At 43.6% G+C, this 25,663-nt stretch overlaps 1 protein-coding gene across 2 annotated transcripts in view; it reads left to right on the top strand.

The window, feature by feature from the left end:
* Positions 1-25,663, top strand: part of frmd4a (FERM domain containing 4A) — a 55,659-nt gene that overhangs the window by 27,326 nt on the left and 2,670 nt on the right. The window contains exons 5-23 of one of the 2 annotated variants that reach the window (XM_061076886.1): positions 2,722-2,806; positions 4,896-4,952; positions 5,329-5,351; positions 7,835-7,918; positions 8,025-8,090; positions 8,181-8,238; positions 8,468-8,554; positions 13,036-13,112; positions 14,045-14,183; positions 14,339-14,480; positions 16,336-16,469; positions 16,560-16,682; positions 18,336-18,567; positions 18,693-18,749; positions 18,857-19,094; positions 19,373-19,525; positions 19,749-20,078; positions 20,756-21,336; positions 23,548-23,656. In XM_061076886.1, coding sequence (XP_060932869.1) covers positions 2,722-2,806; positions 4,896-4,952; positions 5,329-5,351; positions 7,835-7,918; positions 8,025-8,090; positions 8,181-8,238; positions 8,468-8,554; positions 13,036-13,112; positions 14,045-14,183; positions 14,339-14,480; positions 16,336-16,469; positions 16,560-16,682; positions 18,336-18,567; positions 18,693-18,749; positions 18,857-19,094; positions 19,373-19,525; positions 19,749-20,078; positions 20,756-21,336; positions 23,548-23,656 — 2,775 coding nt within the window. Of the gene's footprint in view, positions 1-2,721; positions 2,807-4,895; positions 4,953-5,328; positions 5,352-7,834; positions 7,919-8,024; positions 8,091-8,180; positions 8,239-8,467; positions 8,555-13,035; positions 13,113-14,044; positions 14,184-14,338; positions 14,481-16,335; positions 16,470-16,559; positions 16,683-18,335; positions 18,568-18,692; positions 18,750-18,856; positions 19,095-19,372; positions 19,526-19,748; positions 20,079-20,755; positions 21,337-23,547; positions 23,657-24,070; positions 24,143-25,663 lie in introns of those variants that run through there. The other variant, XM_061076885.1, reaches the window with a different exon arrangement.

Consider the following 25,663-nt stretch of genomic DNA (forward strand, 5'->3'; position numbering starts at 1 on the left):
TCATCACTGTTTCTCATTGTTATATTTTCTTCAACTGAGCAACCAACTGCAGAGCAGACAATCTGCTTCCTGTTCACATCCGCACATGCATGACAAAATTAATGGTCATTTGATAAACTTTAGTATGGATGGAGATCATTTCTGATATGCAGCTTATACACTCCTTAAAATCAGGTCCTCAGTTAAAAGCCAACATTTCTATGACCTGTTGTGACAGAGTAATGAACACAATCCCACACTCCTCTCCCAGCCTTTATACTCGTCACACAATGACTCCACTCATATAAAACTCTCTTGACTCACACACAGGTCCTGGATCATTTGGGTATATGTGACACAAATACAGAGTGCATGATTGTGTGTGTTTTTTTGTTGTTTGCATGTGTGGGTGCTTGAATAGGCTTTTGAAAAAGAAAGAAAAAGGCACCTGACCTAAGAAGAGATTTTCTGATCCTTCATAGCCTCAAATGAAAACGTTCATCCCTCCCAACCCACTCCTGCCCCAGAACACACAATCACAGAGTCACTCGCACGCACACAGAGGGACTTTCAGTGAGACCCTGAAAGGGAAAGACAGGGCTTTGTTTCGGGTCCAGCGGATGTTCTCTGTCCCTAACATATCTCGATGATGTCATATACACCCTAGGGACTGAAACTTGGTTAGCAACGCACATGGCAACGTGACGAGCATTAACCCTTCCTAACAATGTGAGTGAGCAGTCATTTCCAGCTGACATTTACAACACGGCTCAAATAATGCCACAAAGAGTCGGCCGTACAGAAATCATGTGTAGGACATGCACCCATTGTTCATTCTGTTTTGTGGGTAATGTAATGGTGAGATGAATACAGTATATATATAGTTGGTATTACTCCTTTTTTGGCCATATCCAACCTTGACATCATGAACTTTAACACCATTTGGAGGCTTTAACCCCCCCCCCTTCTCTCCTGCAATTCAGTCCAATCTCTAACCTCAATCTCTCCAAATGTCACGCTGACTGCACCACTGCTACTCCCACCCCCCTCGCTCTGTTCGCACGCCACCATACTTCTAAATCCCCCTTTTACACAGAGGTCCTGTAATATAGTCATTAAGAAGACTCTCCCTTATGCTGCTTTTACTGACCCGGACCAGCTTGTGCTTATTCTGCTCCCGTGTTTGATTTTACATAGCATGCCGCTGTTCCCTGAATCGGAGGGATTGTGTGTCCAAGTCCCATCAGCTTGCCCTTTTACACATATAGCGATCCAGCTCTGTGATTACATCAGTTACTGGTATAAAAAAAGAAAAAACATCATCCTACCATTTGGTTTTCATTCCTTTTATACAGAATATTAAGGTGGCATAAAGGTGCAACATTCCCACCTTGAACAAGCTGTGTAAACCTGGCTTAAGAGATACATACATTCAGCATTCAATAGGAACAACGATCAGCCCAAATGTCAGACCTGAATCCATTATCAGTCCAGTGCATATTGGTTTCATTAGCACAATGACAGGTTTTCTGGGTGTAGGTGTGTGTCTTTCTGCAGGTGCGTGCGCATCATATATTTGCATGCTTGTGTGGTATTTGTGTGTTACTAGTAAAAGCCAGGCACATGCCCACCGCCTGCTGATTTAGTGGGTGTCTTTTTGCATGCTTACTGCTGTGTTGGCAGCGTGTGAATGTCTCATCAACACAGTGGCTTTAATTAAATGTTCACACTGAATATTGACAAGGTTCCTCATTCTCTCTTGCAGCTCAATGGGTAACACGATTTACACCCTCCAATATTGATCCCCCTACAATCTCTTTCACTCAATACCTACACACACTCTCACGCACACAGAGGAGCACATTCATTCAAGTGCGTTCATAAGAACATGTGCTTGGGTCACATTATGACCTCGTCACAGAGATTTATCAAGTCATACTGAGGGTGTTTATCGTGTGTGTGGATACATTTGACTTTCCTGTGAAATGTTATGCACAATGCACGGTGGGGGCTAGAAAAGATATGTCAGGGGACACATGAGAGCATCTGCACCACATAGCATCTTTTTGATATACGTTTCCACCAGAGTGGAGCTAACAGTGAGCAGCTTCCTACTGTATCACCCAAGCCCCCCTCTGGCTCTGCATGCATTCATGAGCTAAATTTAGACTGCATTATTATGTTAGTTCCCTGCTCACCACTCTGCCAGAAGTGGGTTACTGTGCTTCTCTCTCTCCAGTGTGTGTGTGTGTGTACTGTACGTGCATGTGGAATCACTGCTGATGAAGCAGAGCGGTAAACAATGTGTCCAGTGCATCATGTGCACATTCTATCTGCCAGTGAGTGTGTGTGTGTGTTTATGTGAGTTTGTTTTTGCACATGCGCGTGCAAATTCACATTGTGGACGCTCTCACAAACGAATAGTGTATCATGGACTGGCACCATGGTGTGAGAGAGAACTGGTTTAAAGTGGAAGTGAGAGGAGATGCACTTCAGATCAACCTTTGGTATGATGTGCCCCCCTCTGGTCACTTTAGTCATTGCACTATTTCTGTCACATCTGCTCAGTTATAGCCTGCATGTTAAATCTGTTCTTATTTCTATTTGTGAAGCAAACACATTGTAAATCACTAATCGTCCTTATGGGATTAAAAATATTTCTCATTGTACCCAAGGTCAACGACTGTCATTGTCTCCTTTACTGTTGCAGATTTATTGAGGTTTTTCTTTCTGTGTTTTCAGATTCTACATAGAGAGTATATCCTACCTGAAGGACAATGCCACTATTGAGCTTTTCTTTCTTAATGCAAAATCCATCATCTACAAGGTAAATACATTGATTTCTTGTCATAAGATGCTATATATTTCCAGTACAGATTATTTGTGATAATGGTTAAATAAAGTGTTTAGTCCAGATTCCCATTGAGCCGTTGAGATTCGTAGAAATTTTGTATCTATAAGAAAGATTTGCTTCTGGGCTGTAACGCTGTGATTATGTTGAGTATCGGGGTCTGCATCGTTACTAACATGCCACTTCATCAGCCCCATTTCTGCTTCTAAATGAAGAGATGCCTCATGGGGCCATCTTGGACTGTGGCGCTCCACACTGATTGGGGGAAGCAGAAAATTTGAACCATTTGTATCAGCTATTATCCATCATGCAATGCACTGCACGACACTCCAGCAGCTATTGCATCATTTGACACATTCACTGCCATTTGTCAGTGTTGAGGCATATTTATTTGGGCTGTTAAAATGGCACAGGTAGTAAGTAGTAAGCAGAGACAAACAGCAAGTCACAGAACCATAACAACCCTAACGCAAAAAGGACACACAGGTTATATGACAAATAGAGCCATGCGATGTATATTATGCACTAAGTAAATTACTTAACTAGTTAACTAGTTCATGTTCTACTAGTTGAGCTTTAATAACTTACCAACAAGTCATTACTTTAACTGCCTTACTGAAGTTTGGTAGACAATGTCAAGCAGTTATTCGTTATGTCCAGAGGAGGGCGTATGTGGCCCAAAGGAAAATAATTATCTATAAATTTCTCAGTGTAGACCTTGTAGAAAATGATGATATCAAAAGATACCAAATTATTTTCTGTGCTGCAGCTGGTGGCGAGTTTCCTCTTAATCAGGCCCAGTAAATTTTAGAATTGTACATCATCCATGAATAAAATGAACGCAGAGCTAACATGTTACTTATAATACAGAGTTTTCTTGTTCCTCTAACATTGTGAAATAGTCAACAAACCTGAGTGTCCGTCAGAGGCTTCAGGTAAAGCGTTCAGTTGAAACACCACATGCAAGTACATGTATCAATGTGTCCGTTAGCAAGATGCTGACACTTGAACAGTCACAATGTAGCCAAGTAATCAGAGATAAAACTGTCATACAAACAGAAGGTATCTGGATCATCCCCATCAGCAGCTCTGGTAAAATGTCCTTGAAGAAAACACCTGATCCCAATCTGGTCATTTATCTCACATCTCCTGATAAGAACATCAGCTGAAAAAAGTGTGAGGGACAAATAATCTCCCTCGTAGCCCCACTGAGAGATGAGGATCCCAGATGGAAAGAGAACGTATTTTAAGTAAACCTGTTGTGCAGATACAACATAGCAGATGAGGATTTGTTGGTATAATTGATGAGAAACATTTAGATTCTCCGCTGTGGGCATAAAGTACAGAAACACACAGTGGGTGATGATTTTAGGGAGTGTGTGAGTGTACCACCCAGGGAGAGTTTTCACTGTCTAGTGTTTCATTCTGGCCGTCAGATCTCCCAACTAATTAAGAGGCGGATCGTAAAGGGAACATTCCTGGCATACTTGACCCACTACTCCTCGCTGCCCTTACCCCCCCCCCCCCCATGCTGCAAAAATAGGCATGTATATATGAAAGCATGTGAATTTGAAGGTTCAAAATACAAACCAACACTGATTATCATACTGTTAAAGAAATGTCAAAGCAGCCAAAAATCTCTCACACTCACGGACACATTTAATCAACCATGTCTGCACTCTGCCTCATTCCTTCTCCATCCGCCTCAACACGAACAAAAAATTGCAATTTAAAAAAAATGAAGTGGTTTTTGAGTAATCAGTAACCAGACCATCCGTGCCTTCCCTCAACCCCCTCAAAAATAAACTTTCCCAACCCCCCATCACTTTGCCTCTAATCTCTGAGCTCCATCCTCATGAAATTAGAGAAGGGAGAGAAAGAATGGAGGGAGAGTGGTAGGGACATGAAAGAAGCTACCGACCCATTTTTGAGAAATGGATGACGTTCAGAGACATGTCTACTTTTACTTTCCACATCAGCATATTGTATGTTTTTTTTTAACTTGATGCCAACAAACGCAGAATGTCTCACGACCTCTGTCTTTTCTTTTCTCTTCTCATTTCAGGAGCTTATTGAGGTGGACAGTGAGATTGTCTTTGAATTGGCTTCCTATATTGCACAAGTAAGATAGTGTGTCTGTTTCTGTGTGTGTGTGCGTGTGTGTGTGTGTGTCTAGATATTTCCTTTTCAAGCACTTTCTCTCCTATCCCTTTCTCAGAATAGGTTAGTCCATTAGCCATAGTACTGCAAGGTCATGTTACATATAGACTGAGTGGTTTGTGTGAGTGTGTGTCTGTGTGTGTGTGTGTGAGAGTGTGTGTGTGTGCAGATGTACAGTATCAGGTATCTGCTCTGCTCCCTCTGAGATTTGACTCCAGATGGAGGCTGTTTCTCTCTGATTCTCGGGCAGTAGACCTGTCTCCATGTTCACATTTGCAAACAGAACAGAAACACACATTTATATCTCACTGTATTCTCTTTCTGTTTCTCTTTTAAAGGAGGCCAAAGGTGATTTCACCAGGTAAGCACACAAGCAATCAATCTCATGTAATGTACATGTGTTTGTCCTCGTAGCCTGGAGCATTTAGATTACAGGTCATGGCGATCAACAGTGATAAAGCATCAATTATTTAAAGGGATCAATAATAAATATTACACATATCCCCTTTGGTAACCAGGGGGCTTGTTCTCTTGTTCAGCAGGGCATTCAGTGATCTATTTGTCTCTATTTATGACCATTATTATGATTAAGATAAACCTCATGTTGGGTCAGGAGCTGACCATCCTGGCACCAGATTAACTCACCAAGAAATCAAATCTGTGATCAAGTTTTTCCAACCATGGAACATTGTCTCATAAAAGCGAGAGGTCAGTTACAGATCATAACGTTCACAAGGCTACTGAAACCACACAGAGGACTTATGGGTAATATATAGCTCTGTAGCAGTCATTGTGGTGATGTAGCTCATCGTGAGGCGAGCTGTTGCTTTTCTGTCTCTCTTTCCCAGCTCTATCCTCTTAGTTGTGTTGCTGTTGTTTCTTAATTGAAAATCCAGCATGCGGCCTTGGGTCCAGACTTCAAAACAAGGCATCATGATACTGGTTGTTTGTGTAATGGATGTGTTACGGCCCAAGCTGCTTCTCCCCTTTATGTCACATATTCTGTCTCATCTGTTTTGTCCCTCGTGATGGGAGAAGCTGGGTTAGTTTATTGATATTCAGAAAGTAGTGGCACAGACACAGACAGAGGGACAATAGAGATGATATCAGTGGTCTGTCTTTTCCTCTGTTCCCCTGAGCATCGAGTTGTATCACTGACAACTGTCTTTGTTTCCAAGCTTCATTTTCATCTCTCCCTCCTTCTATCCCTCTTCTTTCCATCCCTGTTCCACTTTATTTCATTTGCTTTCAGCCTGTGCTCAAGAGAAAAGCATTAGTTACGAGAGTTATTTCCTTGCCGCTTGTTACAGAGCTCATGATTTCCTGACACGAGTTAAGAAAAACATTAGCATCCATCCTTAACCTCATATTACTTAAATCCTGTAGAGACAGAGCTCCACAGTTGTGTAGATTACATTACACGTCAATTAGCTGACACTTTTATCCAAATCGACCTCCAATTAGTGCATTTACATCTATGAGGGGCCATTCGGGGTCCAGCGTCTTGCTCGAGGACACTCCGACATGGGCTGGGCCGCCGACCTTCTGGTTGGAGGACGACCGCTCTACCCCTGAGCCACAGCCGCCCACAGATGTTTCATGTGAGCTTCTACGGCCCACATGTGGCTCTTCAGACGCACTGTTCATCTGTGTGATGTTGGCTTAAATGTGTGTCATCCCTCATCCCCCTCATCCCTTTGTTGTATCGCACAGATAACAGACTAGAGCAGTCATCACCTCTGACCTCATTTCCGTCTGTGAAAGGAGTAAATAAATACAGCATCCCACAGAGGGCTGGAAATGTGACACACGCTCTAGACATTCCTCTTCAACCTCCTCCCACTTTCCTTACCCCTTCCTGCCACACACATGCCTCTTAAAGAACTGTAAACCCTGCGCTGAGTAAAGATCTTCATTACCATGAACTGTCACACTCTTCCATGCACCTCTCACTGCCACTCCTCCAAAATACTCATTATGACGACATATTGATGGAAAGTGTGGAATAATCTTCAGACTGCATCTCCCAGTATGATGTAGAGACTTGCCTTAGTGCTCACACTCCAATGTGTTTGAATTTTGTCATTGTTAGAGCAGTTTCCTTATGGCCAGCTCTGCCACATATTCTAATAGGGTACTCACTCAAATGGATATCTACCAATCTATTCTCACAGCTGCATTCACACGTATAAGAACAGTTGGGCGGGGTGGACGGGATGGATCTCTTCCAGGTCTTTAGCTCATAGGTTGTCATGTTCCCAGGGCTTTCCCCAATCCTCCGGGGCCTTAACAAATGCCAGGGAGAGGCGGAGGGATTAGAGCGGGATATTTAGACTTCTGCCATTGGAGGTCTGAAAACTGAAACCACGGCCAAGTCTGTTTGGCTCGCTGCGTGGTTCTGTCTAATTTACTTTGTGTCCGTCTTTACCTTTTTCCTCTCCCATCCCTGTTTGTATCTCCCTTTATTTAAAGGTGTGCGTGTGTGTCTCTGTTCCAGTTTTTCTCTCCACTGTTTCCAAATGTCAGTGTCCCTGCAGCTGTTCAGAAATAGTTCCCAGTTTCGGAAATACAGAGCATTTAGGACATCTGTATTCATTCCTCTTGACTAAACGTAGTTCCTGTCTCCGCATTCTTCCAAAGTTAACATTTCAATTCTGAGAGACTTCTGGGAAAAAATGTCTTCGTTTCGCTTTAGCTTGTTATGCTAGATATTTTAAGCGTTCGTCGTTCAACAGTTCGGGGGTGTTGATCGGGCAGCTTCTGCATGCAACCTTAAGGCCTACAGCAGAAAATTGCTCTTGCAGAAGTAGGGTTGACCATGTCTTGTGGTTTCCTCTCCTCCAGCAATGATGCAACAAGGTGTGACCTGAAAAAGCTGCCTGCTCTGCCCACCCAGGCCCTAAAGGAGCACCCATCCCTGGCCTACTGGTGAGAGACAAGTCCATTATCAAGAAAACCACCAGATCATTGCACAAGCTTTCCCTCTCCTTCCTTAATAATGCTCTTTTTTCCTCCTCATTGTGTGCTCTCACAGTGAAGACCGGGTCGCAGAGCATTACAAGAAGCTCAACGGGCAGTCCAGGGGCCAAGCTATTGTAAAGTAAGTGTGTGTCTGTGGTTGTGTTTGTCGACTGTATGGAAGGTTGTGTTTTCTGTAACCCTTACATGTCTGTCTTTCTGCTCCTCACAGTTATATGAGCATTGTAGAGTCTCTGCCCACATATGGAGTACATTACTATGCTGTTAAGGTACAGTTTTACTACTCTGCCTTTTCTTTTTTTCACACACACACGCACCACACACATTTTTGTTCACTCAGAACCTGCAAGCAGGCAGCTTGGGATTTGGAAATAGGATGGAGCTAAAAACTAATGTGCACTACTTTCTGTATCTGTCTCTGCTTCTGTATTTATTTCTCTCTGTCTGTCCCACCCTTATGCTCACTTTATCCTGAGGTATTTTTGTTGTGTGTTGTAGGACAAGCAGGGGATCCCTTGGTGGTTGGGTCTGAGCTATAAAGGCATCTTTCAGTATGACCACCAGGACAAGATCAAGCCCCGGAAGGTGAGATGTTGCTTCCTCTGATTTCTTTACCACAACACAAGTGTCGACTGCACAGCTTTTGGCTCGCCTCTCTATTAGCAGTATAATTTACACAACCTTATTCATTTTCTTTTGCTTGTGTGTAAACATAATGATCTTAAAGACATTGTTTCATTGTTTTCGCAAGATCTTTTCTCTGGCTTTCTGTCTGTGCCATGTCACCTCTGTCCATTTTTTCCATTCATTCAGTGAGTGGTGGTATTGTTTTTTGAAACAGCATGAACAATGCAGAGCCAATACTACACTCTGGAGACGTTCAGTCTTGGAATGTTTTGCGTCCTGTCCTGCTTTTATTTCGATGGAGGAAGTCCTCCCCCCAGCCTCCAGACTCCACCCAGCGGGTCGTCTGTGAAAGTCTTTCTTACCTCACCTCTGACCCCCAGTCGTGTTTCGGGGGCCTTCATCTCTGGCATTCAGCCATGTCTCATAGGTTGTTAATGGGGTTAACAGCGTCCCACCATACTGACTGATCACCCAGGCACATACAGTGTTGCTCATAAACCCAGACACACACAAACTAACAAATGCTCGCACTCTCACACACACAGGAACTCCACTGAACTCTGAACTCACCATCCTGATGAACACTTCCTGTCTGCCATAGCTTTCCTGTTTGCTGCTAACACTGTGCCGAATGTGTCATGTTAGGTACATTCCAGTCACGAGCCCTAATCCTGCCTCATTCCTGAATACTCCAAATCATGTGGCTGCCAGGGTGTTAAATCGCCTAGGTGATGGGGGGTGGGGGGGGGGGGGGCGCCGTCCAATTGCAATACAATCCACTTCACAATCCAATCACACTGAACTCAGACACAAATGCCAGATTATGCAAGATAGGAAGCCTGTGAAAAGGTCACAAAGCATGTGTTTTTTTTTATCGCACAATGTTCATACAGCGTGAAAGATAAAAGTTATGGCTTTGATTGTGATTAATGTCACAATAAAGAAAGACGGAGAGTTGGAGGGAAGAAGGAGTTAAAAGCCTTCAAACACAAGTGACTTATCAAGCATTCAGCTGCCATAGCAACAGTCAGTGTGAGTCATTGGTTCGTTAAGCTTCAATTGTGAGCCCCTCACTTTCCCTCTCTCCTTTCTTTTTCTCATTCTCCCTCGCCCTCACACACACACACACACACACACACGTGTTTTGAAAAGGAGAAAGAGACTGGGCCTCCTCTTTGGCAAACTGTGATTGTAGTCTAAGGAGTTTGAGTGAAAAGAGATTTGTTCACTGCAAGTCTTTCGACTACAACCTCCAGTGAACACAGTTGAGGTTTCACAGAGAAAACAGAGTTGCTTCTTTATTAAAGCTGTTCATCGTTTCACAGAAAGAGACTCATAGAGGTCACCAGCAGCGTTCCATGTTATTTTAGTAATGAGAGTCATCCCTGTTTCAACAGACTGGAGGAAGAGCATTTGATTTGGTGATTAGTCAATCAGTCGGCCAGTCCACTACCGGTAACCACTGAGTCAGAGTGTAATCACCGGTTTGTCACTGTTCACATTTTCAGCCCAATGAGGGAGAACACTAATTATGTGACATTTTGAACCAATTAGTTTATGTTTTCATCACAAACCTTTTTTATTTATTAATAATTGACTCCATGATGTTCAGCAGTGCAGTATTACACTGTAGGTGTGTGTGTTTGTGTACTAAAGGCAGTTGCGTTTAATTTGTCTCTTTACGAGGGGAGTTCCTGTTGTTTCTAAATGAAAACCATCCACCTCACCCTCCACGTTTATTTGGGGATAGTACTTTTCCCTCTCAGCTCACCGCAGGCCACATGCAGCACACACACACTGACAGGGGCCTGCAGCCTAACCACACACGTGCTAATGCCTTGTTAGTGGGATCTGACTCATTAAGGCAGAAATTATAGGGTCTGTGTATTGACTGACTACCAGACTGACTGACTTAAGGCTAACACGGAGCAGCTTCTGTCGACACTGATGAAGCCACAATGAAAAACAAAAGACTACGGTGAAAACTGTCGTCATCTTTCTGTTTTCTGCAGTGGATTCACACTCTTTTACTTTAGCCAACCTCTGTCTATGTTGCATTTTGAGCAAATAGGCAGCTTTTTTTCCATTTCTGTTTTTCCCATAAATGTCCTCCCACTGAAACACCACAACCAAAACAAAAACAACAGGAAGCGACCCCACAGTATATCTGTATCTCCATGACAACCTGTGGTTGTAGTATTGCTCACCAGAACCCCACCTATGGTTGAAACAATAGTCTTTGGTACCCTCAGGTCCACCTCTAGAAAACAGTTATTCTGGCCTTTGCTATTTAAACTTTCTATTCTTCCCAGAGTCCCCAGGAAGTCGACTGAACAGAATAAAGGCTTTTACCCTCTATCACATCTGACCTTTTTGTCTGTAACGGATGTGTAGTCATGTGCACAGATATTATTATGAGACAGACATGGGTTTGTGCATATGAGCACCCAGTTGCTTGTGAACAATGACCAGTTACTTCCCTTTGTCGTGTGTGTGTTTGTGCCAGTAAGTGTTTCACAGTCAGAGGGAGGATTTATAGCTGACGCACATAGATATGCAGGGCCCTCGCCCTAATAGCAGAACAGAGTTCAAGAAAGAATCTGTCTGCAGGATTTCATCAGATATTAAAGCTTTTCACAAAGTAGTCACAAAGACTACAAAGGTCCCATTCTCACAATATGTATATGTAACAAGAGCCACAGTTTTAAACCGCACGGAAACACAACAAGATGTCTAGCTTTAAACTCAACACTGACCTTGTTGCCCTTTGTTCAAAGTCGTGTAACTTTTGTTATATTTAAACCCAATTTGCCCACATTTAAACATGAAAAACTTATCTCGAAAACATCAAAGTCCACTTACAAAATTACAGCAACACTGCAAAAGATAACTTGTGGTCTCGTGCCTGAACACAGTTACAAACACCTGTTTTATCTCTACGGCTCCGCTCCACATGTAGCCAGCACACGCACACACACACACACACACACACACACACACACACACACACACACACACACACACACACACCAAAGCAAACTCACTATCTTCCCTGCCCACTATTAATAGCACCATGCTACATTAGCACTTCACACTACATTGAAAATTTACGGTACACAAAGAATCTTGATAAGAGCCCCAGTTTGCTTTCGTCAAACTCATGCGCTACACAAACACATTGTGCATAAATACATACATTAGATTGTGTTTACATTCTGTCTTCGTAATATTTCTCCCCTCCTTCCCTTTCCTCCCTGTCATCCATCTGTCCATTGTTTTCCCAGCCTGTTCAAATTCCTGGGCTGTGACCTGTTCCTCCCTCAGCTCCCTTTCTCCTCGTTCTTTTCCTCCCTCATCCTGTCATAGCCGGGTCTTTGACTTTGTTTCGATTCCCCCTGTTTGCCTGTTTTCTACTTTCCTCACTTAATGGCCGGTGCGTGGCTGTCAGACGTTTGTGTGTGTGTGCGTGGTGTGTGTCCATGTTTGCATGCCTGCTCCAGCTGATAGTTGCAGGCCCTTTGTGTTCTGAAATAGCCCACACCACCTTTTCTCTTAACAAGAAACAGGCTCCGACAATGTCACTGTGTGTGTGTGGGTGTGTGTGCAGAACCGAGGTCTGACTAAACAAAGCAAGAGTACTTCAATTGCAGGGGCCACATAAACCTTTTTCCCCCTTCATCACTCCTCCCCTGACCCCTTGTTACACACACATATACACACACAGACACACACACACACACCTCCCAGCCACAGGGCCCAGAGCAGGAAGCACAGTCCCTGAGGGAGGGAGGAGGGGTCAGGAGGAGGGAAGGCATGAACGCCCCCTCCCTCATAGCAAAGCTCCAGGAGAGGTGGAAACCTAACTTCACACACTTTCTCTCCACCAGCACACACACACGCACACACACACAGGCCTGCAGATGGAGAACACCCACCATCCAAAAACTTTCTGTTCCCTTGCGTCTGGGAGGATTTAAGCAACACACACATGCTGCGGAGTACGTCTTGGGGGAAACTTTCTCGCCCAGCTGGCTTTGGCTTCATTTAAAGAGAAGCCGATGGTTCATAAAGTGGACGGAAAAGAGAGGAGGAGAAAAAAAAGTTGAGCAAAGGAGAGAAAGCCTCCTCCCTCTCACACTGTCTTTCTCCAGAGTGAGGTCATCCAGCGCAGGGATCCGCTGTGGACAGGACAGCCTGTTCTGGACCTGATCAGAGAGCCCCAGACGAGGTCCTCTTCTCTCCACCTCCTTCTCTGCTCATAACTCCTCCTTCCATTTTTCTCCTCCTCCTTATCCATTGCATTTTATTTTTTTTTCATAACAAATTGGAACATACATAGACGAGAAAAGAGGATTTGGCTGAAAGCTGTGTGGATTTAATGTGAGGCTTGTTTTTGCACGAGCAAGCCCTGAAGATTGTGTGTTTCTCCTGAACCTCAGGTGTTCCAATGGCGTCAGCTGGAGAACCTCTATTTCCGAGAGAAGAAGTTTTCAGTGGAAGTTCATGACCCCAGAAGGTAATTTTATATCACAAATTTGAGCAACTTCTCAACTTGCTAAAGTTTGACTTTCAAACCTTTTTCAAATTTTTATTTCAAGTTTAAATGTTGAATCTTTGCTTGGATGATTATTATCTCATATGGCTCCTTCTTTCATGATTGAATGTTATTTCGAAGTATTTCAGTTTCCCCTCAGTCATGGATGCAGTCCAGTAGCATTTACTGTACATTACCAATGTGCCATATGTGAATGTGTAAAGCTACATACGATGCAGTGCAGGAAAGGAGAGATTTGAATCTAATTCCATAATGGTTGTAGAATTTGTCTTGGCAATAGAGCAAGATATTGGGGATGTCCCAGTGGAGCCTGACATAGATGGATAGGCTGATTATTAACACACTTGTGCGGCCACATGCACAAAATCATGTGCTCTCTCTCTCTCACTCAGACACACATTCACACACACATGCAGGGCAAACCCTTGATAGAAGGAGAGATGGCTAAGTAATGGCTGTTTTGCGGAGGAAGTGACCTCTCTCATGTTTATTTAACATGGCTATATATGCTGAGTGTTATTCTACAGACGGAGGGAGGGAGGGAAAGGGAGAAAGCGAGACAGACGGGGTGAAAGAGAGAGCAGTGGTGTTTTCTTTGAAGGAGGCTGTCATTTGGGGCGAGCGGGTCTGTTGCTCAGCTACAGATGTGTGTTTAAACAAGGATGAGTAAACAATGGGGAACATCGTGTGTGGCTCTGCAAGAAATGTCTCTATCAGGTTTGCTCTCTCAGACCTCTAATATTATTTCATCCTTCTCAACAGCAGCCGCAGCACTAGTCATTTTGTTAATAGTCGTGGTGGTAGCGTGGTTGAGTGTTTTCACCGCTGTATACGTGTAGCTGTCTTTTGTATTCAGTGTATATAAGGAGGCCTTGTGTCCGCTCTTACTGTAGGGCGTCGGTGACAAGAAGGACGTTTGGTCACAGTGGCATCGCTGTGCATACGTGGTACGCCTGTCCCGCCCTCATCAAGTCCATCTGGGCCATGGCCATCAGCCAACACCAGTTCTACCTGGACCGCAAGCAGAGCAAGGTCAGTCAGTCTCACAAGACACACACTTCAAAGCACACAGACCACAGACCTACTTAGAAATGTACAAGCAAACGCTGCAAGCGCTGTCAAGAGGTTTGCAATGACTCTGCTTCATGTCGTATCTTGAAACATTCTCTGTGTTCTTGTCTGTCCAGTCAAAGATCCACGCAGCACGGAGCTTGAGTGAAATTGCGATAGACCTCACGGAAACAGGAACTCTGAAGACCTCCAAACTTGCCAACATGGGCAGCAAGGGCAAGATTATCAGTGGCAGCAGTGGCAGTCTGCTCTCCTCAGGTCAGTATATAGTCTATATACGTGTGTGTGTGTGTGTTTGAGGGGAAAAAAGAGGATGTATGTGTGTCTATGTGTGTGTGGGGGGTGTTAATGGACAAAGAGGGAGAGAGGAATTCTGATATGTGAGTGTATTTGTGGTTGCATATGTGGTAATGAGGGGAGTCTTGTTGACAACTGGAGGGACAGAAACAGCTGCTTCTGGAAAGAGGCCCCTTCATCCCTGCTGAATGTTCTCACACATTTACTGTACACAAATCCCCACCCACCCACCGTCTTTCTGTATGTACCACTCCCACCCCCCCATGTCACACAGACTCATCCTCCAGAGGCCCTGGCCCCCTCTAAATTTAGAGAGTGAAAGAATGAAGAGAACTTTGCCTCAGCCTTCGAAACAATGCTTATCTGTGCTGAACGAGTAACGAGTGTGACAGACATGAGCTAAAATAAGCCTAGAGAGGAAAATGCCCTTTTAAACCCAAACAGCCATGTAAGTGTGTCGCAAAACACAATTACTGCACCACCAAGTTAGCTACTGCTACAGAGACAAGTATGTTAGTCCTGGCATGCAGCTATTTAGATCACAGTACATCTTATCAATCAATTACTGTTGTAGGAATGTTCTATTCCACTAATAATTTCCTGCTTGTTCCTCTGATTGCATCTGTTTCTTCCTTAACCTCTATTTCTGTCAGTAAAGATACATAAATCTCTCCCTTCCTCCCTAATCCTTGCCCTTTATCGCTCCAGCTCTCCAGTCCTCCTTATCTCCCTTTTCTCTCCTCTCTGTTCTTCTTTAGTTCCACCCCCCATCCCGCCCCCCCGGCTCATCACACACTGTGTCTCTGTCTTATCTGACTTAGTCTTGTCAGTTGTCTCATTGGTATTTGTCAGCTTTTTGATTTCATGATCTGCAGCTCGCTGACTGGAGGCCATCTTTGCCCAGCAACATCAATACGTCACAGGAGTGGTAGTGTCACATCTATAATAATAATATAGTTTATTTATAGGACACTTTTCCTCACAATTTTACGAAAGGCTTGACAGGAAGGAACAAAACCAAAAGCTTAAAAACCAGATCAGGGAATAACTCAAAATAAACAAATAAATAAATGGAAATCAAATATTCCAAACAGTCTCGGATAAAGAGGAATTTAAAAGAAAATAAAGAGTGAGTCTGTCTGAGTTCAGTGGGCAGAGTTTTGGGACGTTATAATAGCCAAAGCTCGATCTTCCTTTCCACTGAGAATTGTTTTTTAATCACCTCCATGTTCCTCCGATTACTGCCACAACCAACTCCTCTCTGTCTGTGGCAGTTTAAACAGAAAGATCTAGATTGTAGGATTTGTCTACCTGAAGGAGACGTTGCTTAAACAGATCTAAAACACTGAACTTAATTATAGCTGTTTTGGAACAATTGAAAATGTCGTGCTGCCACAAGTTTCAGCAGTGGTTAGTTTTGTTTTGTTGCTATATTTGACTGGATAGTGAACCACAGAGGGTCACAGAGAGAGCAACAGAGAGAAACAGACGGTGTGTGTGTGTGTGTCGTAGTGTTTGTGTTGTTTTCAACCAGGCATGTTGCAAACAAGACTGGCACAATCTGAGTCTTGGAAATTGTGCGTCACAGACTTTGTCCTAAGCTGCCCCTTCCTTGAAACACTGAAACTCAGTTTCCTTATCGAAACACACATTCACTTCCCTGTAAACATCCTGCAAGGCTCGCAGGTGCATGAACCATTTTCTCCTTCCCCTCCACAATCGTCACCATAGAATGTCCCCACAACACTAAACATAGACACACACACACTGGTTCCTGTCTGTTGTCCTCACGTCTTGTGCTGTCTGTACCCCTCAGGCTCTCAGGAATCCGACAGCTCCCAGACAGCTAAGAAGGACATGCTGGCAGCACTAAGGGCCAGGCAGGAAGCTCTGGAGGAAACGCTAAAACAGAGACTAGAGGAACTGAAGAACATCTGCATCAGAGAGGCGGTATGAGAAAACACAACCTTGAAAACCAAAATACCTTTGAGCTCTTCTTTTCCTAACTTTATTACCCTGGCACGCTCTTTTATTTTCCAGGAACTGACAGGAAAGCTTCCGAAGGAATATCCTCTGGATGTGGGAGAGGAGCCGCCCACAGTGAGAAGAAAGATCGGTACGGCCTTCAAACTGGACGAGCAGAAGATTCTTCCTAAGGGAGAGGTGAAGATTCAACTCTCAGTTCTTCTTTGTAGCACATGACCACACTCTCCAATGTCTGTGCACAAGTTTAGTGAAAACAGGAGGTCAACTGGAGATGTCAGTGTTGGAAACAAACTGCTTCATGTATCTCTGACGGGCACTGGGCTGGAGGAATTGGAATATATTGAATGATGTAGTGCAGAGGATCGGCTTTATTGATCACAACTGCTGTTTAACAGCTCAGTCCAGATCAAGTGTCTGTTTTACCATCCTCCAAGGTCTGAAGCCACAAAGCCAGCAGAGCATCTTGTTCAGATTTAAATCTGTGTGGTCCTAATTCTACAGTTTAACAGGTGATCGCAATTTCCATCTCAGCTTGGTCCATTACCGACATCATGCTCTATTCACACTGAGATCTATATTATCTACATATCACACAGCAAAAAACAGCTCATTTGACTTCACAGTCTGAATAAATAACAATTTAAAAATATATATAAAATGACCTGCAACCTTTGGCCAAATAAAAGTTAAACACTTCATGGATTTTACAGGTTGTTCAGGATTAACTTAATTTAAAGCCGCATGCGTGAAATGGCACTGGGTGATGATTGATGATTATTAAGTGATTCTTGCTCATTTGTTAAAAAAGCAAAGGAAAGTGAGACCACTGCAAAGCACCAGACTGAGTCGTGAGTAGCTGTACTGTGTCTTTGTCTTGCTGTCTTTTTTTGTGCCATGGGTAGATTTTCCAGAACAGCAGAACATCTAAAAATAGTCTGGCGGCGTGCTCGCCATAGGAAGTGGTGATAGTAGGATCTTGTGTGTGTGCAGGCATGTGGGTTCGCTGAGGTTTTAAGCTTTGAAAAAAAATCCGGTGGACACAATATAACACAACTGCCTTGCAAAGCAGAAAGATGAGGTTTCTTAATTCCTGCTGAACACCTTAAACTCGTACAAACACAGAAACAGAAGCCGCCCTGGCAGCAGTGAGAGGGATTCCACAGAACTAAGGTCGTCCAATAAGATGTCGACCCGATTCAATATACATCCCTCCCCCCCCTCTCTCTCTCTGGGGGGGAAGCCAAATCATGTGTTTTCTGACATATGCGTGTACACATTAAGTGCTGTACAATGTGTGCGTCTATGTAACATGACTGCCTTAACTCTGCTACTTGTAATTACATTCACACGTTTCTACTATACAAAAGTGTACAACAGCATGTGTTCTGTTACACAGATACACATATGGCTATAAACACATTTTCTATGTTCTTGTAGCTTGACAAGTATATTTTTATTGGTACACCTTACAGTCTCTGCTCCACAAATCTCAGGAGAAGTGTAGCGGAGGAGAGGACGGATTGATGGAGAGGTTTTATTATTTGGGGACAGAGTGTGTCAGTATGCAGCGGTGAGAAAGTGCGGGGCTGCAGCACAGATAAATTATTTCCTCTGTGTGTTTTCTCTGGCAAAGCTTGGCCTGTGTTGAACCAAACGCGTTCATGGGAGAGTTAGAGCCCGAATACGTGTCTGCAAACACAGCTTTGTTGTTTTTGGATTCTGAGTTGATTTCTGTTACTAAAACTGTGAGCAAATCCAGTGTTTTTGCGCTTGCGTGTGTCACTCTGCTGGCACTAAAATCCTCTGTGTGTGCGTGTGTGCTTTTCCCAGGAAGAGGAGCTGGAGCGGTTGGAGCGGGAGTTTGCCATTCAGTCCCAGATCACAGAGGCAGCCCGGCGTCTGGCCAGCGATCCTCACCTAACCAGTAAGAAGCTGAAGAAACAGAGGAAGACGTCTTATCTGAACGCACTGAAGAAGCTCCAGGAAATTGAGAACTCTATCAATGATTGCCGGGTTCGCTCTGGAAAGAAACCAACGCAGAGAGCATCACTTATCATTGAAGGTACCAATAAACACTATTTATATATAGTTACCAGTATTCTTCTTTTGTACTTTTTTCAGAAAGCATTGCGTGAGGCTTTTAATATATAATCTCTAACACCTTGCTTTTGTTTCTCTGTCCTTTAGAAGCCAATATTGGTTCTGAAGACAGCTCACTGTCCGACGCACTGGTTTTAGATGATGGTGAGTTTTGAGCCTCCTCATTATTCCCAGATATACAGTATAGTTTGTTATAATGTTGAAAAAACGTTGAGTAATCCAATCTAAATCAAATTATTTCTCTTTTTCAGATGACCCTCAAGTTACAGGAACCCCCACCTTCTCTCCGGTAGCATCCCCTCACAAGGGCCTCCCTCCTCGGCCTCCATCTCACAGTCGGCCCCCCCCACCGCAGTCCCTGGACGGCCTGCGACACCTGCACTACACACGCTCGGACTACGACAAATCACCCATCAAGCCCAAGATCTGGAGTGAATCGTCACTGGATGAGCCCTATGAAAAAGTCAAGAAACGCTCCTCTCACCCAAGGTACGAGTAACTCAATGTTAGCCGTCCCTTAAGAGTAGATCTACAATATATTAATGTTCATGTATGAGGCTTCTCAAAGTTATTTCAGTAAACTGTTAAACAACCACAAGTGCATTTAAGTTACAGTTTACTTATTTTTATTATACCTCAATATAGCGTGCTTGAACACCTCAAATGTAGGTTGATGCAGGATGCCTGTATAAATTGAGTATACAGTATATGTATTCAAATTAATAGGAAATATTTGACCGTTTTCCCTGAAACTTTCTAATCCACAGGCGTTTCCCGAGCTCGGGCAGTGCAGAGGCAGGAGGCAGTAACTCTCTGCAGAGCAGCCCCATCAGGAGCCTCCCTCTCTGGAACTCTCAGTCCAGCATGCCGTCGACCCCGGACCTGAGGACTAGGAACCCACACTATGTACATTCTACTCGGTCAGTCTTGCAGCCTTCACTTTTAAATGTTTATTCAAGGGTTAGATTACTTTGGTTAACATAACAGATTATATAAATATATATACAACAAGATAAGAGATGATGAGTGTTTAAAGTTCCCTAACTAGAATGGGGTCACAGGACCCACAGCTCTCTCTTGTTTGTCTACTTTTAAGAGTTTCCAAATGAACTGAAAGTTGTTTCCTTTTATTCCTTCTCACAGGTCAGTGGACATCAGTCCAACCCGTCTGCACAGTCTCGCTCAGCACTTTAGGAACCGCAGCTCCAGCCTCGAGTCCCAGGGCAAGCTGCTCATGTCCGACCCTGACACACACCCGCACGCCCTGGGAACACTGGGCAGTCCGGACTTCTTCCTGGTCCCAGGACGCTCCAATGGCTCTGACCCACTGGATGACTGCTCATCGTGCACCAGCCACAGCAGCTCAGAGCATTACTACCCCGCTGGCGGACCCCCTGGCAGCAACCCCAACTACTCTACTCTGGGAGAGGACTCACCCTCCAAAGCCAGGCAGAGGCAGAGGCAAAGGCACAGGTAAGAGCGGGGGAGACACAGGGTTTCTTGACACAATCCCTGTTTTATAATATGTATGAACAGGGTTCCTACGGTCATGGAAAACCTGGAAAAGTCATGGAATTGTAAAATGTTTATTTCCAGACCTGGAAAAGTGCTTGAAAAAAATTAAATCCCAAAAGTTTTGGAGAAGTCATGGAAATTTGTTATATTCATATTTTCATGTCATTCATTTACGCTGAGTTTTAAATAATTAATATGCTTTTAAAAGAAATGCGCTCAAAATATAAGCAGGCATACGCTCTCATACTAATTGAAAAGTTCGGTGGGGAAGCAGGTGGGATAATGCACTATGCCAGGGACGTGTAGATTCAACAATGCTTGGCTACAAATGGAAGAGTACATGCCATGGGTTACAACAGACAAATACCTCAATCAAACTAGTGTCTCATTCATTTGTGCCATTTAAGGTATACTGTATGCTTTGAAATTCTCATTGTTAGCTTAAATACTAAATTTTGTCAGTTTTTCATCTTTCATCATATTAATTTTTCAAATGTTTGGTCATGGAAATTTGGTTTAAAGTTATTGAAAAGTCATGGAAAAGTCATGGATATCCATTGGTCAAAACGTGTATGAACCCTGTATAAAGAAATATTTAAAAATCGATAAGATGTTGACTTATGTTCTATGTCCAGGTCTGCTGGAAACCTGGGTTCCTCTAACTCCGGCTCCATGCCAAACCTGGCAGCTAAGAACGGCTCTGTCGGAGGATCCGGTGGAGGCAGCATCGGGGGGGGACACCACGGAGTTTACCTCCACAGCCAGAGCCAGCCCTCCTCTCAGTACCGCATCAAGGAGTACCCGCTGTACGTGGAGGGCAGCCCCAACCCCGTGGTGGTGCGCAGCCTGGAGAGCGACCAGGAGGGCCACTACAGCGTGAAGGCCCAGTTCAAGACCTCCAGCTCCTACACCGCGGGGGGACTGTACAAGGAGGCCTGGGGGGGAGAGGAAGGAGGAGAGGGCAGCGGCCGTCTCACGCCGTCGCGCTCGCAAATCGTTCGGACTCCGTCATTGGGGCGAGAGGGTGGTGGAGGAGGAGGGGGGAGGACAGCGGTATCTGATGAACTACGATGCTGGTACCAAAGGTCCTCAGGGAGCGTGAAGGAGAGGAATCATTCCCACTCGGGGTCCACCTCCTCCGAGACGGGGTCGCAGCAAGGCACTCTGGGACATGGACGAGGGAGCAGAGTAGGGGCGCTCGCCAAGGGCTCACCAGGTGGGTCGCCTTCATGTGTGCTCATCAACCTGCTGTCGTATGGAGAAAATAAATGTGTCATTGTGTTTTAGATTAAAGTCTTGGAGGTGTTAGTTCAACAAATTTTAATCTTAAATACTAGAAGGCAGAGGTGTAAAAAGTACTGAAATATTGTACTCAAGTAAAAGTACCTTTACTTTGATGACATTTTATTTAAGTAAAAGTCAAAGTACCCATCTAAAAATCTACTCAAGTAAAAGTAAAAAGTAGTTCATTTAAAATGTACTTTAAGTAAAAGTTACTTAGTTACTTCCAACAACTTGATGGGGGCCGCTCCTATACAGTGCAAAAAAGGACAAGGTGTCATAAATCCAATCCAAAAACAGTTATTTTTAATTAAAGGAGAATCTTTACAAATATAAGTGCAATGACATTAAACATGTCAAAACAACATTTGAGAACTTTTGGGAGGACATGTCAAGTTCAGTTCATTTCATAGTTTTAAGGTGGAAACTGAGAATGAAAGACTTAACTTGTTTTATAGAGAAAACTTTATCCATCACTACCCCTTGCCTTAAACTGTACTTCATATGTATCAATTACTTAAATACATTTTTTTTTAATTTTGGTTTATAATTGCTAAATTTAGTTAATTTCGTGTTAATTATTCATACCTTGCAAACAAAAGGCACAACAAATCAAAGTTTTGATACATTTATTTTGAAATGGTTTCTTTTATTTTGAAAAGGCACTTACTGAAAAATACGGAAAAGATTGCTACTGGCAGGTGTGCCTCGCTGTTGGAATGAACGCGTTCACTGTCTCCCACTGCAGTGAGAATTGCCTTGCGCCTTGAACTAAGTTTTTTTTTTAGTCAGTAACGGATGTAATTTCCAATATAGCGAAGTACAATACTTCAGTCAAAATCTACTTAAGTAAAAGTAAAATTACCCATTTCAAAAACTACTCAAAAAATGTACTTAACACCTCTGCTAGAAGGCCTTGAGGTTATGAGTTTCAAGGCTGAGGTAGATCGGGTCTCCCACCAACTGGAAGATCGTTGGATCGATCCCCGGCTCCTCCAGGATGCACTTTGAAGCCACACCCTGACATGCAGCTCCCCAAAAATGTAACCACGCATCCAGGCAACGCAGACCGCACTCTGTTTGATGGTCGTACTGACGTCTCCTCCGACGTCATCAGCTCCAGCTCCAACATGATAACACTCGCCATTGTTCTGAAGTAATCAGAGATGCCAGAGCATGACCGGAAACCGGAAGAAACACCAACACAGTAGCATAGAAACTCTACGGCCTCTAGCGTTTACGGCGGAGTGACAAACACACACCTACGCTATACAATTATAAATACTCACAATGACGTAGGCCCTGTGTGTAGCCTACGTGGGTACCTATGGCGTAGCTTCGATGCAGAGCTATTAATCGGCCTTAATGTGTTGCCTTATGCAGGATTGTACTTTGCTATCACATGTGGGTTACTAACAGTAACTCAGAACACACACAAATATATTTGTGCTCACAAAAGAGCAGAAAATACAGCGGATATCAAATGTCACTGCACCAACTTGAGTTACACAAACAGATATCATTCAAAATCCAAAAGGCACAGTTGTGTTTAGATTGTATAAAGGTTATATGGGAGTAAATAGCAGTAGTTTTTTTGGACAAATGTATGGTGATGCATCATTTTGGATTAAAACTGTAGCCATGCGAGGGAAGAATTGTTTCCCTGCGTTAATTAGGGCCCGAGCACTGACCTGACAGGTGAGGCCCTATTGAAATTGTAAGGATTATTATTATTATTATTATTATTATTCAGGCAAATGAATTGGCTTTTTGAGGGCTTTAACATGCTCAAATTCTTACCAAAATTTGCAGAAAGTTAGAATGTGGTGAAAATTTATGTATTCTGGAGGAATTTTTAATGGGCGTTGCAAAATGGCTCAACGGTGCCCCCCGAGACCCCCGGAATGTGTTCACATCTTCCGATCTTCACAAATCGATACACAGGTGTATCATGACCAGACAAACAAAAAAGTCTCAGGTGCAATTGGAAAAACGCCACAGGAAGCCTGCTATTTTGCATTTAGTGGCCATTTTGGCCATATTCCACATTTTTACTTTGATGTACTTGTACTATTTATTTGTTTCTTTTCATCTTATGCTGCTGTATCTTATTCAGCCTGACTAACTGTCCGTTTCCCCCCCATAGCTGCGTCCCCTCACAGCCAGAGGAGTATGACGCCCTCCAGTGAACACGCAGCCACGCCCACTCCCACTCCCCCCTGTAGCCCACAGCACATCCTCAACTGGCAGAGCGGGTAAGAGACACACACACGAAGCGGCGGAAACAGGGGGACAAAATGATTGAGTATGTGACTTCATCTTAAATTTAGGTCAAACTGGATGCTGCCCTTTCAGCTTCCTTCTCACCGCCACATCACAGTAACACCCTCACAAGCTTTGACTGTCTGTTGTGTCAGTGTCAGTTATTCTGAAGACTAAACTCTATTTGCAACCTTTTCTTTCGTACTCATATCATAACACTCCTCCTGGCTTTTCATGCTTTTTGTGTAAATGCATCTTCGCTTCCTCTGCCTTTCGTCCCATCTCTCACAACGTCTGTCCTCACGGAGCAATTTTCTACCACCTAATATTGTCGTTTCTTTTTCGTCTCTCTTTCTGTCCGTACTAACCCTTCTTTCCTTGTGTGTGTGTCCTCTCTCCTGGTTTAGAGGCACAGCAGACTGCTCTCCTACTGAGGACGTCTGTCAGTCTCCCCCTCAGCCCAGCTCTGATGCATAGAGGTACTGTCTGTGCTTTCGGCCTCCCACTGGTCTAAACCTAGAGTGTATACTGTTGGGAAGACACAGCAGCAGCATAAGCAGACATTGCAAACAAAAAAGGAAACTTTAGGCAAAAATATCTTGGGACAAATTTACACAAGATTGTGGAAATCTGTCTGTACACAATAAATACACGATAAAGCTGCTTTCAGACATGCACTGAACTCTGGATTATCTCCTGAAATTATCCAGAGCTGATGTATGCGAGAAAGCTAATGTGACACATGTGAGAATAATAAGGATTATGCGTTGATGAAGTTTTTTAACAAGAGACAAAGCGCTAAACTGAAATTGACAAACAAAAATAATTCAAATATCAGGAGGAAAAAATGCTGCCATTCTTGTAGAAGAGGCCGACAAAGACGTTAACTTGAAGAAACAATGAGATTGGAGAGCGTTTGGTGTAAAGGGCCGACTGCAGCAGGGTTTATGCATCATGTCCTGCCTCCTATATGCTCTACCCAGGCGCCACCTCTCACCTCAACGCTCCAGAGATTCCCCTGTTGTTCTGAACAGGTCTGACTCAGACAATCTGCTGCGTTCTTTATATAAAAAAGGCAAAAATCCAGGGAATATCCTCACAGTTTATTCCGGACATCTTCACGCTCATGTCTGAAAACAGCTCACATGTATCATCGACTGTGCGGGGGCTGACACCGACAAGGGCTCACAGTTTCCCGCTCTGTTGGGTGGAGGTGTGTGTGTCAGGTGCTCGTCTGGCTGCATCTGTATCTGATCTCTGCATGTGCTCTGCTCTGTGTTCTGGTAATGTGGCTCATTCCCTACAGGATTTACTAATAGACAGACTTAACCATGTGCTGAATGTGTGGCACCACGAGAACGTTCTTGTTAAAAAAGAATACTGACAACTAGGGTTGCTAAGGGGCGGAAACTTTCCGGTAAATTTCCAGAAACTTTCCAGAAACTTTCCATGGGAAGTTAAGCTCGGGAATTTTGGGAATTTTGAAAAAAAAAAAAAATACTCAAATTAAACGCTGAGCAATTAAAACATCATTCAAAACTCTATTTTAAAGATGTATGGAATGCAGCACACGCTGCACGTTGAGTTTCAACCCTCCACTGTGCATTCTTCCATCACATGCACAAATAATTCCCAGCATCCTGCACTCTACAGAAGGGCTATTGAGGCCTGCTGTAGTGTGCAGGACTAGTCAGGTAAGTTTCAATGATATTACTGGGGAAAATATATTAGCATGCTGATTGAGGGTTGTTCATCTGTTCATCTAGCCTATTTCCATTAATTTATCCATCAATTGTAAAATATTTTCACAGACGATTCCAATTGTTTGGCTAACTATTTATATCTCTGGCATTGCATTAGTGCTTTTTTACAAACTTTTTTCTCATCTTATTCTACAGAACAATGCCAAGTGCACTATCTCATGTGTGGAGACATTTAACCCCATCCAATGTAGAAGGAAAGGCTGTGTAAATTTGAAAATACTGTGCAAAGACCTATGT

This window comes from Limanda limanda, chromosome 8, assembly GCF_963576545.1.
Source record: "Limanda limanda chromosome 8, fLimLim1.1, whole genome shotgun sequence".
NCBI lineage: Eukaryota > Metazoa > Chordata > Actinopteri > Pleuronectiformes > Pleuronectidae > Limanda > Limanda limanda.